Source organism: Acomys russatus, chromosome 3 (genome assembly GCF_903995435.1).
Source record: "Acomys russatus chromosome 3, mAcoRus1.1, whole genome shotgun sequence".
NCBI classification, from domain to species: Eukaryota; Metazoa; Chordata; class Mammalia; order Rodentia; family Muridae; genus Acomys; species Acomys russatus.
The window spans coordinates 85,541,012-85,559,476 of record NC_067139.1 but is presented as its reverse complement, the minus strand read 5'-3'; the positions used below and the strand labels follow the sequence as shown (position 1 = coordinate 85,559,476).

Below are 18,465 nucleotides of genomic sequence, written 5' to 3'. Positions count from 1 at the left end.
CAAGACATCCATAAACTTAAAAAAAAAAAACTTTAAAAATAAAAACTAAAATCCTATTTTATTTTCTGAGTCAGGGTCTCATGTAGCCCAGGCTGACCCTGAACTGACTATGTAGTTCAAGGATAACCTTGGTCTTCTGAGCACTCCTGTTTCTACCTGCAAATGCTGGAATTACAGGCCTGCTCCATCATGCCAAGCTAAAACTTGAGTGCTGATTCTCAGTATTTTTTTGACACTAAAAGCATGTTCAATTTGAGATCACCATATTCTGGGTTTTGGCATTAGGGATATTCATCTTGAAATATTTGGCTTCTAGTTCAAGTAAAGAGACACATTTTATGTGGATACTGGCATGAAATTCTATTCAGATTTTATACAGTGCAGCTCATATTCAAATTCAACAACACCAGCTAACATAAAGACACCTTACTAGGGCAGAAGATACAGAAGCATTAATAGAGCTTTAATGTAAATAAAATGTTTTTCAGTACATATAAACCATAATTATATTTTTTATAAAAGAATTGGCAAATTCTCATCTTAGATCCCCATAACAGGTCAGGTACATAGGTCATATTTCAGACCTGAGTTGAGTGTAGTGGCATCTGTCTGTAATCCCAGTAGCTGGAGGGATTTTTTAAAGGAAGAATAAGGATTAGGGTTTTAATGCCAGCCTGAGCTACAGGGGACATATCAGAAGACTTTGAGGTGTAAGGCAGTGTGGCATTTTAGTTAGAATCAAATGTATTATCTATAGGAAAACAGTTTACTTACTTCTTTAAATATTTCCTCAGAATGGTCAAAAGTACAACATTTATGATGGGCCAAAAAATGAGAAAGTGACATCCCATCAAAATAGAGATGAACAGACAATTTCCCCCATGGATCTTCAGGAAATTCCTATGAAATTCAATAATGAAGACTTGTTACTGTAAAGACTTTTACTCAGGCCCAGGCTTTTATAGTTAGCAAATATGGAGCCAGGCTTCTGACAGTAGCACAACCACACAGTAGTCTGTAGTGACTCACTGCAAACAATTTTTTTCTTGACATTTTGGCCAATTATGAAGCAGGAATTCTACTCTTTGACTTATGCAAATCTGTGTGCATATCTGTACCATATAGATTTAACAGTTACTAACTAGAAACTACAGGTAGATCATCTTTAACTAATTTATACTAAGGACAGGTTAAGAGGCAAAGATATTAATTTTAACTAATAATTTCCAAAGTGGCAGGAATGAGAAGGAATCAACACTCTCAAATGGGAAATTGTAATAATGGCTTTAACCCTGACTACAAGGTCGGCTCACAACTGCCATGCACCGGTGTGTCCACAGCTGGTTAAGCTCGACTATTTCTTTGGTAATTCTTTTCCATTTCCACCAGTTCCCCCTTCCTCCAATACACATCCTCACAGAGGAAGGGGAATGTCTCTGGGTAGAGCTGTCTGCATCTGCTACCTACTAACCAGCCCTATGAGGCACCCAGAAGGAAATACTAGAACATATTTTGTGTCAGATCCTGTGTGCCTGTAGGCCCTTACAACCGTATCTCTGCCATTCCTTTCAAACACTTCTGTTTCTACCAGGGTCCTTGGTACCTTCTCCTAGCAACAGCATGCCCTGTCCTGATACACCTTAACAATTTGGACTGAAATGTCACCTGACCACTATAGTGACATGGAACCCTCTTCCTAGCTGCATCTCTTAATAGCAGAGTTCCCTGTTGACCGGGCCTCATCTGCCTAGCATACTGCAGAGGTCACTGTGGCTCCACAGGCATGGCTTGGACTGCTTCGTTCAGCCTCAGTAGCAATTCTCAGTGATCTAATGCTAGAGGATCAACATAGAGGAGCAAGGCATGGGGTCAGCGGGCGGGCTCAGGACCACTGAGCATTCAGTCTGCAAAACCAGGTGGTGGCTTTACTGAAAGCTAAGTTGTAAAGAAAGCCACCTGACTAAGCAAAACATTTTAACTTTTACCTTATATTAGATGACTTGACAGGATTCTTGGAGTGGCTAGGTAGGAACTCATAGTACTAACCTACCAGCTTCCCTATGTAGGATGATCCAGTGGCTTTTGGATGCAGAGATATTTTCTAATCATTTTCATCTCTCATGACATTAGGCCTCAGACAGCTGTGCAGTAACCATATTACTTCACTGCTTAGCATCCTTCCCAGGGCTACTCTTGCATCCTACTCACGATTTCTCCACTTCTCGAAACCTCTACCCTTCTACCAGACTATTTCCTAAGTTGTCCCAGCCTCTGTGAGTTCTGTGTTCTTATCAGGACTATCCCATTCAGCTCTCCCCTTTCTATATCCTGCTGTGCGCGTCTTTTTACCAGTCTTCTGGCTCGTGCTGTTGTGCTGTATGGATATCTTGCTTCCCTAACTAGTGGGAGTGTCTGAAGGTTGTGACAGACTCTGCTAGGACTGTTCGCACCTTACACAGTGCTATGTGACAGCAGGTTCCGCATCAACAATGTCATATTGCCTGTATCTACATAAACACACTATTACTGACAAGTCTTTCAATCATCCACTTTAATGAAGCATCTCAGGAACTTGTTCAAATTAGGCTTATTCAAAACAAACATAGGAATCAAAGTAGTAATGTCTTAAAAATTAACAAATAATTTATATTCACGTATGAACACATATTACATGGCTTGTCATCAAAATATTCTTCAAATTATGTTGATTATAACATTTCAAGGCAAACAGTTACAACCAGCTATGACTTGAAGATAACTTACCACAATGTGAATGTCCACCTCTCTCTTGGAAAGCAGCTCCTGAAGTAGCTCTATGGCATCTGGCTGCCAGACATTCCCAACCTGTGTGGAAGAAACACACTTCCACTTCCATGATGTGAGCCCAAGCAAGAATAAATTAAGACACAAAGAAATGGCGATAAGCAGAAAATGCTTGGTGGTAGAAGTAAGTACACATGAGTGTCATGAGTAGCCAACAAAAATCATCTTAAAAATGTCCTATGTGGGGGCTGGAGAGATGGCTCAGCAGCTGTGAGTGCTTTTGGTTCCCAGCGCCTGTACTGGACAGCTGACTCTCCTTCTGGATGCTGTGGGTACCCACACTTATGTACATACCCACACATGAACCCATTAGAAAAATACAAGACATCTTTTAAAAGATTTATGTTTGTCCAAACATCTCCTGATTGTACTTAACATTTTATGCTTCCAAAGCATAAACCAGGGCAGGGCTGCAGCTCACTTGGAAGGGTGCTTGACTAGCATGCAGGAGGTCCTGGGCTCATCCCCAGCATCACATTAACTAGGTATGGTGCCACATGCCTATGGCCCCTCACCTGGGACGTGGAAGCAGAAGGATCAGAATTCAAGGCCGTACTCTCCTGCAAAGGGAGTCAGATACCAGCCTGGGATATGAAACATCCTTTCTCAAAAATTACAAGGCGACCCCCCCAAATGCTTTAAAAAGAACATCCCAAACTTAACATTAAAGATATCATACTGCATTTAGAGCTTTAAAAATAGTTCAGTTAGTGCTTATACAGGCCAACAGTGTACATTGACCAAGGAACGAATTTCCTAACATGTTAGAGCTTCCAGGCAAGACAGCCATGCGATGAGTCCTCTGCGAGTAGTTCATGGAGCTCCATGCATCCACTCCAGGGACATCTTGAACCACTGTCACAAACCACGCAGCTGAGCCATCCCTCACCCTGGAGCCCCAAAACTGTAATAGGAAAGGAGGAGTTTACTTTTGACCTTTGTTACTGCTAACATTGAGAAATAATTGTTTAGGATCGTCTACCTTGTCAGCAGAGTATGACTGCATGGTATACTGCCATGTACTCACAAGTTTATGTACTGCAGTATAATTTTGTAGTTTTCCTCATTAAAGACTTTTGAGCTGTCATTTACTTGTAGGTATTTTTACAATTTGTATTGTGGGCTGGGGGTGTGGGCTGGAGAAAGAGCTCAGTCGTTAAGAGCAGTTACTGTTCTAGAGGACCTGGGTTGTTTCCCAGCATCCACATGGTGGCCAACAAGCATCTGTAACTCCATCCACTTGGTGGCTAAGGAGCATTTGTGACTTAAGTTCAGGGAGACTAGGCTCCCTCTTCTGGCCTCTGTGAGTACTGCATGCACATGGTGCACTTACATGCTGGTACACACAAGAGTAGAAACAAAGCCTTAGTCAGGAATGGTGGTGCATGTCTTTAATCCCAGAACCTCGGAGCTAGAGGCAGGAGGATCTCTAGGAGTTTGAGGTCATTCTGTGTACGTAGTGAGTTCCATTGACACCCAAGGCTATATAGTGAGACGTTATCTCTAAAACCAAAACAAAACCAACAACAATAACAACAACAAAAGAGAAAAATTTGTATTACAGTCGAAAGGGACTTATTTCTATACTCTGATTTCTAAAATATTACTAATATAAGACAGTACTTAAAGTTAACCACAAAAAACTACCATGTGCTCACCGGTAGAGTCTGATAGAGCTGACAGGGAATACAGAACTGGGGTGTATCTGGATATAGTAAGATAGGATAAAGATGGCACTGTGGAATCTTCTCAGTGAACCCATGATCTAAGTATTGTACCTAAAAAACAGATCAAGTAAATTTCTGGTTAAAATTTATTACTAAAAACTGGATGACAAAGGGGATTTCCTAGTTTTAAGAAGTTTGTGTGTATGTATAGCTATCATTTATCAATGAAAAGCACTGGCTACTTAACTAGAGAACCTGGGATCAGTCAATTCCTAGCACCTACATGGCTTCGCACGATTGTCTGGAACTCCAGTTCCGGGGGACCCAACACAGTGTTCTGCCTTCTGGGCCACTGCACATACACAGTGCACAGATACATGAAGCAACACCCACTAACCCCTCTTTCTTCTTTCTCCCACACTGAAACCTGAGTTTGACTTTGGAACACATATAAAGGTAAAAGGAAAGAACGGACTCCACAAAACTGTCCTCTGACTGCCGAGCGGTCAGTTCCACCCTAGGCACCAGCTCAACTCAGTGGCAGCTCCCCTGCTGTGGCGCAGGCTGGGCAGAGCACTTGGTTCCACCAGCGGCACTGGCTTAGCGCAGCTGCGGTTTTCCTGCTGTGACATAGGCTGGGCGGAGCGCTCAGTTCCACCGGCTCTAAGACTCTGGTTGGACACAGTGTGCAGTTAGAATCCAGAATTCCTGGCTGAGCTTGGCGGACAGTTTGGGCCCTGAATCAATAACTGACCACAGCACGCACTTTGGGCCAAAAGTCCCTAGCTGAGCTTGGTGCGCAGTCCCAGCCCAAAAATTCTGGCTGGAACCTGAGTGCATTCTGGGCCCGGAAGCCCTACCTGAGCTCAGCAGATGGATCAGGCCCTGAGAATCTAGCTGAGTTCGGCCCGTGGTTCGGGCCCAGTGTTCCTGGCTGGACTTGGCAGGGGACACAGAAGGCTGTGGATACCTTGGCCTGACCCAACGCTCATTCAGAGACCCAGAACGATTGCAGGACCCACAGCACAAGGGAGCTGAGGATCACTGGCTGTGAGAGCCCAAAACAACAGGGTTAACCTCCTAACATCCACACCAGTGAAGCATTAGTTTCCAGCCTAGGGAAATCATGAGAAAACAAGTGAATTTATCATCAGATTCCCTCCATCCAACTCTGAAAACTACCCAACAAAAACAAAAGATGGCAAGATGTCTAAAGGACAGTGAAAAAGCATATGCAAAAAAACCCCAAAACAACATGGCGTCTCCAGTTTCCAGCTATTCCAAAGAAAACAACCCAGAGAACTCAAATACTACGAAAATACAGGAAAATGATCTCGAATCCTTAGTAATGAGGATGATAATGGAGGAAACATATATAATTCGTAATCAAATGCAGGAAGACACAGCCAAACAGGTGAGAGACATAAAAGAAGCACATAGAGTGGAACTGGAAAAACTGCAGGAAAATGCAATCAATCAGATGAAAGAAATAAATAAAACGGTTCAAGCTCTGAAACCTATAAAGAGGCAATGAAAGAAACTCAGGAATCTACAAACAATCAGATGAAAGGAATAAAAAAATCAGTTCAAGATCTGAAAATGAAAATGGAGTCAATGATAAACACACAGGCAGAAGAAAAACGAGAACGTGAGACCTCAGAGAAGAAGGTGAGCAACACAGAGGTGAGCTTTTCTAACAGAATCCGAGAGATGGAAGAACGAATCTCAGGTCTAGAAGATACAATCACAGATCTTGAAGCAACCATTAAAGAAAATGTCAAATCTGGAAAACTCCTGACACAAAACATCCAAGAAATTAAGGACACCATGAAAAGAAGAAATCTGAGGATAATAGGCATTGAAGAAAGAGAAGATATCAGACTCCAAGGCCCAGAAACTATTCTCAACAAAATCATAGAAGAAAATTTCCCCAATCTAAAGAAAGAGATGTCTATAAACATACAAGAGGCCTACAGAACACCAAATAGAATTGACCAGAAAAGAAAAACTGCCCGTCACATAATAATCAAAACATACAGAACAAAGAAAAAATATTAAAAGCTGCAAGGGAAAAGGGCCAACATAACATTTAATGGCAAACCTATCAGAATTACACCCGACTTCTCAGCAGAGACCATAAAAGCCAGAAGGGCCTGGATAGAGATCCTGCAAACCCTAAGAAACCACAGATGCCAGGCCAGACTACTTTACCCAGCAAAACTATCAATAACCACTGATGGAGAAAACAAAATAGTCCATGACAAAAAAATTCAAACAGTACCTATCCACAAATCCAGCTTTACAGAAGGTACTAGAAGGAAAACTCCATCCCAAAGGGTCAAGCTACAACCAAAACTACCCAGGAAATAGATAACTATCCCATGGCAAAAACACAACTACACAAACACTCAACTGGAAACAACATCAAAATTAAGACTCTTAACAGTCACTGGTCATTAATATCTCTCAACATCAATGGTCTCAATTCTCCAATAAAAAGACACAGACTAACTGAATGGGTGCATAAACAAGATCCAACATTCTGCTGCATTCAAGAAACACTTCTCACCCATAATGATAGGCATTACCTCAGGGTAAAAGGTTGAAAAAAATATTCCAAGCAAATGGTCACAAGAAGCAAGCAGGTGTAGCCATTTTAGTATTGAACAAAATAGACTTTCAACCAAAATTAATCAAAAGGGATGAGGAAGGACACTTCATACTCATCAAAGGTAAAGTCAACCAAGATGACATCACAATTCTGAACATCTATGCTCCCAATACAAGGGCACCCACATTTGTAAAAGATCTGCTAAAAAAGCTTAAACCACACATCGATCCCCACACAATAATAGTGGGAGACTTCAACACCCAACTCTCACTGAAGGATAAGTCATTGAAACAGAAACTAAACTGAGAAATAACATCATTAACCAATGCCATGGGTCAAATGGATCTAACAGATATCTATAGAACCTTTCACCCAAACAGGAAAGAACGAACCTTCTTCTCTGCACCCCATGGAACCTTCTCCAAAATTGATCACATCGTAGGTCACAAAGCAAGCCTCAATAGATACAAGAGGATTGAAATAATACCTTGTATCCTATCAGATCACCATGCTCTTAGGCTGCAATTCAACAACAACAGAAATAACAAAAAGCCTACACGTATGTGGAAACTAAACAACTCTCTGCTAAATGACACCTGGGTCAGAGAAGAAATAAAGAAAGAAATCAAGGAGTTTCTGAAATTCAATGAAAATGAAGAAACAACATACCCAAATTTGTGGGATACATTGAAAGCAGTGCTAAGAGGAAAATTCATAGCACTAAGTGCCTTTAAAAAGAAATTGGAAACATCGCACATAAGCATCTTAACAACACAACTGGAAGCCCTAGAAAAAAAAGAAGCAGAAACACCCAAGAGGAGTAGACGCCTGGAAATAATCAAACTCAGGGCTGAAATTAACAAATTAGAAACTAAGAAAACAGTCCAAAGAATCAACAAAACCAAGACCCGGTTCTTTGAGAAAATCAACAAGATAGACAGACCGTTAGCCAAACTAACTAAAAGGCAGAGAGACAGTACTGAAATCAACAAAATCAGAAATGAAAAGGGAGACATAACAATAGACACTGAAGAAATACAAAGAATCATAAGATCCTACTTTGAAGACATATACGCCACAAAATTTGAAAATCTAAGGGAAATGGACGATTTTCTTGATCAATTTCACCTGCCAAAGTTGAGTGAAGAACAGATAAACAAGCTAAATAGTCCCATTTCCCCTACAGAAATAGAAGCAATCATCAATAGTCTCCCAACCAAAAAAAGCCCAGGGCCAGATGGTTTCAGTGCAGATTTCTACCAGACCTTCAAGGGCGAGCTAATACCGATACTCTTCAAGCTACTCCAAAAGATAGAAATGAATGGAAAATTACCAAATTCATTCTATGAGGCCATAGTCTCATTGATACCTAAACGTCACAAAGACTCAACAAAGAAAGAGAATTTCAGACCAATTTCTCTTATGAACATAGATGCAAAAATACTAAGTAAACTACTTGCAAAACGAATACAAGAACACATCAAAGATATCATTCATCATGACCAAGTAGGCTTCATTCCAGGCATGCAGGAATGGTTTAATATACGGAAATCCTTCAATGTAATGCACCATATAAACAAACTGAAAATTAAAAACCACATGATCATCTCTTTAGATGCAGAGAAAGCATTTGATAAAATCCAACACCCATTCATGTTTAAAGTTTTAGAGAGATCGGGGATACAAGGCACTTTCCTCAACATAATAAAGGCTATATACAGCAAGCCAATAGCCAAAATCAAAGTAAATGCTGAGATACTCAAGGAAATTCCTCTAAATCGGGAACAAGGCAAGGCTGCCCACTCTCTCCATATCTCTTCAATACAGTACTCGAAGTTCTAGCCAGAGCAATAAGACAACAAAAGGAGATCAAGGGGATCCAAATGCGAAAGGAGGAAGTCAAATTATCCCTATTTGCAGATGATAGGATAGTGTACATAAGTGACCCTCAAAATTCCACCAGAGAACTCCTACAGCTGATAAACACCTTCAGCAAATTGGCTGGATACAAAATTAACTCAAAAAGATCTGTAGCCTTCCGATACACAAATGACAAGCTTGCAGAAGAAGAAATTAGGAAAACCACACTCTTCACATTAGCCCCGAGCAATATAAAATATCTAGGAGTTACTCTAACTAAGCAAATGAAGGACTTGTTTGAAAAAAAAAATTCAAAACTCTGAAGAAAGAGATTGAAGAAGACATGAGAAGATGGAATGATCTACTTTGCTCATGGATCGGGAGAATTAACACAGTAAAAATGGCCATCCTACCAAAAGCAATCTACAGATTCAATGCAATCTCTATCAAAATACCTACACAATTTTTTAAAGACATTGAAAGTTCAATTCTGAACTTCATATGGAAAAACAAAAAACCCAGAATAGCTAAAACAATCTTGTACAATAAAAGGTGCTCCGGAGGAATCTCCATACCTGATCTCAAACTGTACTATAAAGCAATAGTAATTACAACAGCATGGTACTGGCACAGCAACAGGCTGGTTGATCAGTGGAATCGAATCGAAGACCCAGATATGAATCCACACACATATGGTCACTTGATTTTTTACAAAGAAGCCAAATCCATTCAATGGAAAAAGGACAGCATCTTCAACAAATGGTGCTGGTCTAACTGGAGGACTATGTGTAAAAAAATGAAACTGGACCCATATTTGTCACCTTGCACAAAACTCAAATCCAAGTGGATTAAAGACCTCAACATAAAACCAGAGACATTAATTCAGTTAGAGGAAAAATTGGGGAAGAGCCTGGAACACATTGGCACAGGAGACCAGAACAGAACACCAATGGCCCAGGCCTTAATGTCAACCATTAATAAATGGGACCTCATGAGGCTGAGAAGCTTCTGTAAGGCAGGAGACACTGTCAAGAGAACAAAGCGACAGCCTACAGACTGGGAAAAGATCTTCACCAACACGACATCTGACAAAGGTCTAATATCCAAAATATATAAAGAACTCAAGAAATTAAACATCACCAAACCAAATAACCCAATTGAGAAATGGGGCTTGGAACTAAACAGAGAATTCTCAACAGAGGAGTATCAAATGGCTGAGAAACACTTAAAGAAATGCTCAACCTCCTTAGTCATCAGAGAAATGCAAATCAAAACAACTCTCAGATTCCATCTTACACCCATCAGAATGGCTAAGATCAAAAAATTCAAGCGACACCACATGCTGGCAAGGATGTGGGGAGAGAGGAACACTCCTTCATTGCTGGTGGGATTGCAAACTAGTACAGCCACTTTGGAAATCTATCTGGTGCTATCTCAGAAAAATGGGAATAGGGCTTCCTCAAGACTCAGCTATTCCACTCCTTGGAGTATACCCAGAAGATGCTCCAGCACACAACAAGAAAATTTGCTCAACCATGTTCATAGCAGCCTTATTCATAATAGCCAGAACATGGAAACAGCCTAAGTGTCCCTCAGTAGAAGAATGGATAAAGAAACTGTGGTACATATACACTATGGAATACTATTCAGCTATTAAAAACAAGGAATTCCTGAAATTTGTGGATAAGTGGATTGAACTAGAAATGATCATAATGAGTGAGTTAACCCAGAAGCAGAAAGACTCAAATGGTATATACTCACTTATATCTGCATACTAGCCCAAGGGGCATGTCCCACGAAAGCCTTCACTTACTAGGAAACTGGGACAGAGGGGAGGACATCCTATTGGGACTCTAGATGAGAGAAGCATGGGAGAATAGCAAAGCAGAAGGATCCAGAGGGTCCTAGAAACCTACAAGTAGAACATTATGATAGGCAGATTTGGGCCCAGGGGTCCCGCTCAAACTAAGGCACCAGCCAAGGACAATACAGGCGGTAAACTTTAAACCCCTACCCAGATCTAGCCAATGGACAGGACATTCTCCACAGTTGAGTGGACAGTGGGATACCACTTTCACACGTAATCTGGTGCCTCACATTTGACCATGTCCCCTGGAAGGGGAGACCTGGTGGCACTCAGAGGAAGGATAGCAGGCTACCAAGAAGAGACTTGATACCCTATGAGCATATACTGGGGGAGGAAATCCCCCTCAGGAACAGTTATAGGGGAGGGGAATAAGGGGAAAATGGGAGGGAGGGAAGAATGGGAGGATACAAGGGATGGGATAACCATTGAGATGTAACAAGAAAAAATTAAAAAAAAAAAAAAGAAGCAAGTACACACATCTGTAACTTCAGCAGTTAGGAGCTTGAGGCAGGAGGGTTAAACTTCAAGGCCTGCCTAGACTACACAGTCTAAAAAAGACAAAACAAGTTAAAAGTCTGCACCTAATAGGGCACTGAGAAATGGAACCTGGTGGATCAGTATGGATTTAGAGAACAGCCTGGCCAGACCAGCCAGGCTTACATACTGAGTCCCTGCCTTATAAAGGGGAAGGGGAGACCCCATTCCCATACCCTGGAAAGATAATTAAATTTAGATTTGATTTTTTTTCTTCTCTCATGTCTTTTATATATGCGGCTACCAGAAGATGTGGCCTGGCCCACTTCAAATTATTTAAGAAAATATCCCTTAGGTGCATGTGGATTCATTTCTGGGTCTTTGTTTTGATTCCATTGATCCACCAGCCTATTGCTGTGCCAGTACCATGCAGTTTTAATTACTGTTGCTCTATAGTACAGCTTGAGATTGAGTATGGAGATTCCTCCAGAGGGTCTTTTATTGTATAGGATTGTTTTAGCTATTCTGGGTTTTTTGTTTTTCCATATGAAGTTGAGAATTGATCTTTTAATGTCTTTAAAATATTGTGTAGGTATTTTGATAGGGATTGCATTGAATCTGTAAATTGCTTTTGGTAAGATGGCCATTTTTACTGTTAATTCTCCTGATCCACGAACAAAGGAGATCCTTCCACCTTCTGATTTCATCAGAGATTTAAAGTTTTTTTCCCAAACAAGTCCTTCACTTGCTTGGTTAGCGTTACTCCTAGACATTTTATATTGCTTGTGGCTATTGTGAAGGGTGTAGTTTTACTAATTTCTTCCTCTGCATGATTGTCATTTGTATATAGGAAGGCTACTGATTTTTTTTGAGTTAATTTTGTATCCAGCCAATTTGCTGAAGGTGTTATCAGCTGTAGTTCTCTGGTGAAATTTTGGGGGTCACTTATGTACATTATCATATCATCTGCAAATAGGGATAATTTGACTCCCTCATTTCCCATTTGGATCCCCTTGATCTCCTTTTGTTGTCTTATTGCTCTGGCTAGAACTTCAAGAGCTATAATTGGAGAGATATAGAGAAAGTGGGCAGCCTTGTCTGGTGCCCAATTTTAGAGGAATTTCCTTGAATATCTCCCCATTTAATTTGATTTTGGCTATTGGCTTGCTGTATATAGCGTTTATTATGTTTAGGTATGTGCCTGTATTCCTGATCTCTCCAAAACTTTAAACATGAAAGGGTGTTGTATTTTGTCAAATGCTTTCTCCATCTAAGGAGATGATCATGTGGTTTTTTTTCTTTCAGTTTGTTTATATGGTGGATTACATTGATGGATTTCTGTATGTTAAACCATCCCTGCATGCCTGGAATGAAGCCTACCTGGTCATGGTGAATGGTATCTTTGATGTGTTCTTGTATTCATTTTGCGAGTATTTTATTATTTTTGCATCAATGTTCGTAAGAGAAATTGGCCTGAAGTTCTCTTTTTTTGTTGGGTCTTTGTGGGGCTTAGGTATCAATGTGACTGTGGCCTCCAAGAATGAATCTGGTAGCGTTCCATCCACTTCTATCTTTTGGAGTAGCTTGAAGAGTATTGGTATTAGTTCTTCTTTGGAGGTCTGGTAGAATTCTGTGCTGAAACCATCTGGCCCTGGGCTCTTTTTGGTTGGGAGACTATCAATGATTGCTTCTATTTCTATAGGAGAAATAGGACTATTTAATTTGTTTATCTGATCTTGATTCAATTTTGGCAAGTGGAACCGATCAAGAAAATTGTCCATTTCCCTTCGATTTTCAAATTTTGTGGCATATATGCCTTTAAAATAGGATCTTATGATTCTTTGTATTTCTTCAGTATCTGTTGTTATGTCTCCCTTTTCATTTCTGATTTTGTCGGATAGTGTCTCTCTGCCTTTTAGTTTGGCTAATGGTTTGTCTATCTTGTTGATTTTCTTAAAGAACCAGCTCTTGGTTTTGTTGATTCTTTGAATTGTTCTTTGTTTCTAATTTATTGATTTCAGCCTTGAGTTTGATTATTTTCAGACATCTACTCCTCTTGGGTGCTTCTGCTTCTTTTTTTCTAGGGCATATAGCTCTGTCATTAAGCTGCTTATGTGGGATGTTTCCACTTTCTTCTTCTTAAAGGCACTTAGTGCTATGAATTTTCCTCTTAGCACTGCTTTCAATGTGTCCCACAAATTTGGGTATGTTCTTCCTTCATTTTCACTGACTTTCAGTTAGTCTTCAATTTATTTCTTTATTTCTTCCCTGATCCAGGTGTCATTAAGTAGAGAGTTGTTTAGTTTCCATATGTGTATAGCTTTTTTGTTATTTCTGTTGTTGTTGAAGTCCAGCCTTAGACCATGGTAATCTGATAGGATACATGGTATTATTTCAATCTTCTTGAATCTGTTGAGGCTTGCTTTGTGACCTACTATGTGATCAATTTTGGAGAAGGTTCCAAGGGGTGCTGAGAAGAAGGTATAATCCTTTGTGTTTGGGTGAAAAGTTCTGTAGATATGTTAGATCCATGTTGCTATTTCTTGGTTTAGTTTCTGTCTCAATGACCTATCCTTCAGTGAAAGTAGGGTGTTGAAGTCTCCCACTATTAGTGTGTCGTTTAAACTTTGTTAATAGGTCTTTTACAAAAATGGATGCCCTTGTATTGGGAGCGTTTATGTTCAGAATTGTGATGTCGTCTTCCTTGACTTTACCTTTGATGAGTATAAAGTGTCCTTCCTCATCTCTTTCATTTAGTTTTGGTGTAAAGTCTATTTTATTAGATATTAAAACGGTTACACCAGCTTGCTTCCTGTGTCCATTTGCTTCGAATACTTTTTCCCAGCCTTTTATCCTAAGGTAATGTCTATTCTCGTAGCTGAGATATGTTTCTTGGATGCAGAAGAATGTTGGGTCTTGTTTATGCATCCATTCGGTTAGTCTGTGTCTTTTTATTGGAGAATTGAGACCATTAATGTTGAGAGGTATTAGTGACCAGTGACTGTTAAGTCCCTTGATTTTGATGTTGGTTGCAGTAGTGAGCTTGTGTGGTTATGTTTTTGCGATGGTATTGTTATCTAATTCCCATGTAATTTCGGTTGTAGTTTTGTACTCGATTTTTTAATTGGTTTGGTGGTGTTTAATTTCTTGAGTTCTTTATATTTTGAATATTAGCCCTTTGTTGGATGTAGGGTTGGGGAAGATCTTTTCCTGGTCTGTAGGCTTTTTTTTTTTTTTGTTATATTGACAGTGTCCTTTGCCTTATATTTTCAATTTTCAATGCATGAAGCTATTTTAAAGATTCTGAAAGAAATATACCTCACTGTTCTGTGAGGTAAACTAACCGTAACTTTAAAAGATAGCTAGGTCTTAAACAAATTTGCCAAGGAGCTAGCTAACACACCAGAGAAGAAGCTGTTTTACTTAATCACATGTGTGCACACAGGACTACCAGTTACAAGTGGTATGTCTATTAGGCACACGTGGTCACATCCCACCTGCAGTGTTTGTTCATTATTGACTGGGTACAGTGGTGCAAGTCCGTAACCCTGGCATGTGGGGGGCTGAGGTGGGAGGGTCCCATGTTTCATGGATGGCCTACATAGTGAGACTGTATCTCTAAACCAAAATCCAAACAGAACAAAAATATCAAGAACAAAAGAAAAACACTTTATAATAGTATAAAGTGTTTGATCTTTGTAAGTTTACCAAAAGGTGTTTTAATCTAACTTCCAACCACGTACTCCTCTAGTGGTTGGTTAGACTTACCCGGATGGTGCCTCCAACAATCTCCATGACTTTGCCGCGGTACCACAAAGTATCAGATCCTCTCACTGCACAAGGTTCTCCTTTTTTCCAGAAATATGGTTCCAAAAGACCAAGGCATTTTAAATTACTTTGAATTTCATCCATCATTTTTATGAGCTCAAACTCTGTACAATTTATCAAAAATAAATTTATGAAAATGTTATTACTTTTTACCAACAACCTAATAACTTCCTAACTTAGGCAACACAAAGAATTAAGATCAAGCTTCTAGTAGATTTTTAAATAAATATTTAATTCAGTCAGCATTTACTACATGTTTTTAAAAGTTTTACTAACAGCCAGGAGGCGGAGGCAGGTGGATCTCTAAGTTAAGGGCTAGCCTGGTCTACAAGGCAAGTTCCAGGATAGCCAGGCTACACAAGAAAACCTTGCTTTGAAAAAAAAAGTTTTACTAACAGCATTGAATATTTTATCTTTGCTGTTTTGAGAATACAAAGATCACAAAGCACTCTTTTCAATTAAACACATACCAGATAGCCAGACGTGAAAGAACTGTGGGTACAGTCTGACAGCATAGTCACAAATTGTGTATTAGTCTATGCTTAGGTAGAGAGAATACTGCGGATGTAAGTTAAATTCTAACTTTTGAGTGTATACATGCGTGAAGGTGCGTGTGGAGGTCAGGAGACAGCCTCAAATGTCATTCTCAGTCATTGTTCTACCTTGTCTTATTGAGACAGTGGCTCACACTAACAAGACTCTAGCTATAGATCAGGCTGGCTGACCAGCAAGCCCCAAAGATCCACTTGTCAGTGTCTCCTCAGTGTTACCATACCCAGCTTTCTAAAGTAAAGGTATATGCCAATAGTGTTTGTGTGTGTGTGTACATGCGTGCACATGCATGTGGGCATGCTGAGTGCAGTATACGTGCCCATGTGAGTGCTTGTAGAGCCTGACACTGATGTCCAGATTCCCTCAGTTGCTTCTTCATCTCACTTTCCGGGACAGGGTCTCTTACTGAACCTGGAACTCACTGTTGTAGCTGGCTAGACTGGGCTGGCTAGTGAGTTCCCAGAATCTACCTATCTGGGTCCCCAACTTTGGGGTTACAGATATGTGTTTCTAAACCTAGGTTTGATGTGGGTGCTAGAGAGATGAGCTCAGGACCTTACCCACTGAGCCATCTTTTTAGCCCCACTCTCAGCTTTTTATGTGGGTTCTGGAGATGGAACTAAGGCTCATACTCTTGCCTGGCTAGTACGCTCCTGACTGAACTGTCTCCTCAGCTCATCTTTTGCTTTTCTTTGACTATAAATTGCCCTGTTACTTCCACAGATCTGTCTTGTAACTGATTCCACTGAAGGCGGAGTCGGTGACCACCTCAGTCTTGCTTCTTTCATTCTAAACCTATGCTTGCTCTCTGTAAATTGGGTATGACAGTTGCCTACCCATATTATCTGACGCGAGAGGACTAGATGGGTACTAGTTCATGATAGTCAGTTTAGTAATGATTAAATGCGTCAAATAAAGCTTCTAGATTAGTTGCTGTTATTCTAAGTCTCAAGTATTCACACATTTACTGTTTTTCAAACCAGAGAGCTGCATTCAGGTACTCAACAAATGGGAGGAAAATGCCAGTATATTCATAGCTACCAACCCCTTATCAGCAAGTATCCTCCTAAGGGAGCTCCTGAGCATAAACTCTGAGTGCTGGAGCTAGGGATCATTTCAGAAAGCACACACTACACGTGCACACAAACCCCAGGCAGCCTTAAGAAGGTTGCTAATCTTCTCAAAGGGCCCTCAACTTTCATGCATTTGTTGTGATGTTTTCTTAATTTAACAAATTAAAACTTTTGTTTTCTTTTTTCATAGAGGGCAGCCAAATGCACTGATTTATGACTTTTTTTCTTTTGTTGTTATGTGGGTATAAAAAAAATACAACCACTTCTACATTGGAACAGGTCACTCAGGGAAACTTGAATAAATATTCCTGGGGTATGATCACTCATATATTTCTCAGAATAAATAATTTTTTCATTCCTGTTGGAGCAAGAGGTATGTTTTGCACTGACAGATAAGACATACAATAAGCAACTTATGTGCACATTACACAATATATACTAAAGAGGGAAAAGGCTATACTAAGATTAAGGGAAATATTTTGGTAGAGGTACCAGGCTAGAGAGAGTAAACAAGATTAAAAAAAAAAAAAGAAATATACGGAATATTGATTTTTTTTTTAATTTAGGGATTTTATGTTTTTACTTTGTATTTGCATCTTTTTCTCCTCCCTCTTCCCTGATCCAATTCTTCCCATGTCCCCAATTTACCCCCTCCCCCAAATTCATGATCTCTTTTATACATTTATATGTGTACATATCACAATTCATCTTGGGGTAGGGCCATGTGAAAATCTGCTCCAATCTTGTCTGTGTGGTCTTTGCAGATCATATGCAGGTAAACCATGCAGCTGGCTTTTGGTAAAGACAACACTATCTAGCAGTAGGTGAAGTGAAGCATACTAAGCAAATGTGCTAAGTCAAAATTATTAAACCTTTGCAAAAGTGAAGTCATATGTCTTCTTTACAGCTTTCTAAAACTCAATTCTGGGATTATTTAAAGACTTATGTGAAAAACAAAACCATAAGGCCAGATCTGGTAGTACATTCCTGTAATTCTACTACTTGGGAGGCAGTCCCGGGAGACTCCAATCAAAGGCCAACTTAGGCTACATAGTAAAATTCTCTCTCAAAGCATTTAAAAGAAAGAAAGAATGAAAAAAGAAAGAAAGAGAAAGAAGCCCCTGCTCTCCCTAATGACATATAAAAACAGGCCAAAATAAAGAAAAGAAAACAAAACAAAAAACCAGAACTGTAGATGTATTTTATAAAACCACACAGTAGAACATGTTTCTGATCTCAGAGTAGGTTAAAGGCCTGCACCACTATCACCTGGCTAACTGGTAGGACCTTGATTTGTTTTGAGCTCTTGGTGCCAATTAATAATGAAGAGATGTTTGAAATGACTGTCAATTTGAGGACTACATTGGACTATGTGTTGAATGGCTGGTTATGGAATAGCAAACTCAGATTTTGTTGGCAGAGCACTCACTTTGCTTTTCAGTGTAGCCTGATTTGGCATATACATTTAGACTCAGCTGGCTTAGTTTTTGTCTCTGTGTTTGAGTCAACTGGTTTTTTCTTAGGTCAGTTTGCAGTTCAAGCTGACAATGAGATAAAATATCTTCACTGTCAGAGGCTTATATAATCACTGGTGTAGATTCTTGGGAAACTTGTCTTGCTATTTGAATACAAAATTGAGAGCTTCTAGCTGGGTGTGGTGGTTCATGCTTTTAATCCTAGCACTCAGGAGTCAGAGGCAGGTGGATTTCT

The 18,465-nt window shown here is 39.9% G+C and overlaps 1 protein-coding gene across 1 annotated transcript in view; it reads right to left on the bottom strand.

Moving 5' to 3' along the window:
* Rnf17 (ring finger protein 17) overlaps positions 1-18,465 on the bottom strand; it is a 120,844-nt gene that overhangs the window by 12,201 nt on the left and 90,178 nt on the right. The window contains exons 27-30 of the mRNA XM_051143378.1: positions 15,071-15,234; positions 4,482-4,601; positions 2,764-2,844; positions 775-900 (exon numbers count right to left, since the gene is read on the bottom strand). Coding sequence (XP_050999335.1) covers positions 775-900; positions 2,764-2,844; positions 4,482-4,601; positions 15,071-15,234 — 491 coding nt within the window. The remainder of the gene's footprint in view (positions 1-774; positions 901-2,763; positions 2,845-4,481; positions 4,602-15,070; positions 15,235-18,465) is intronic.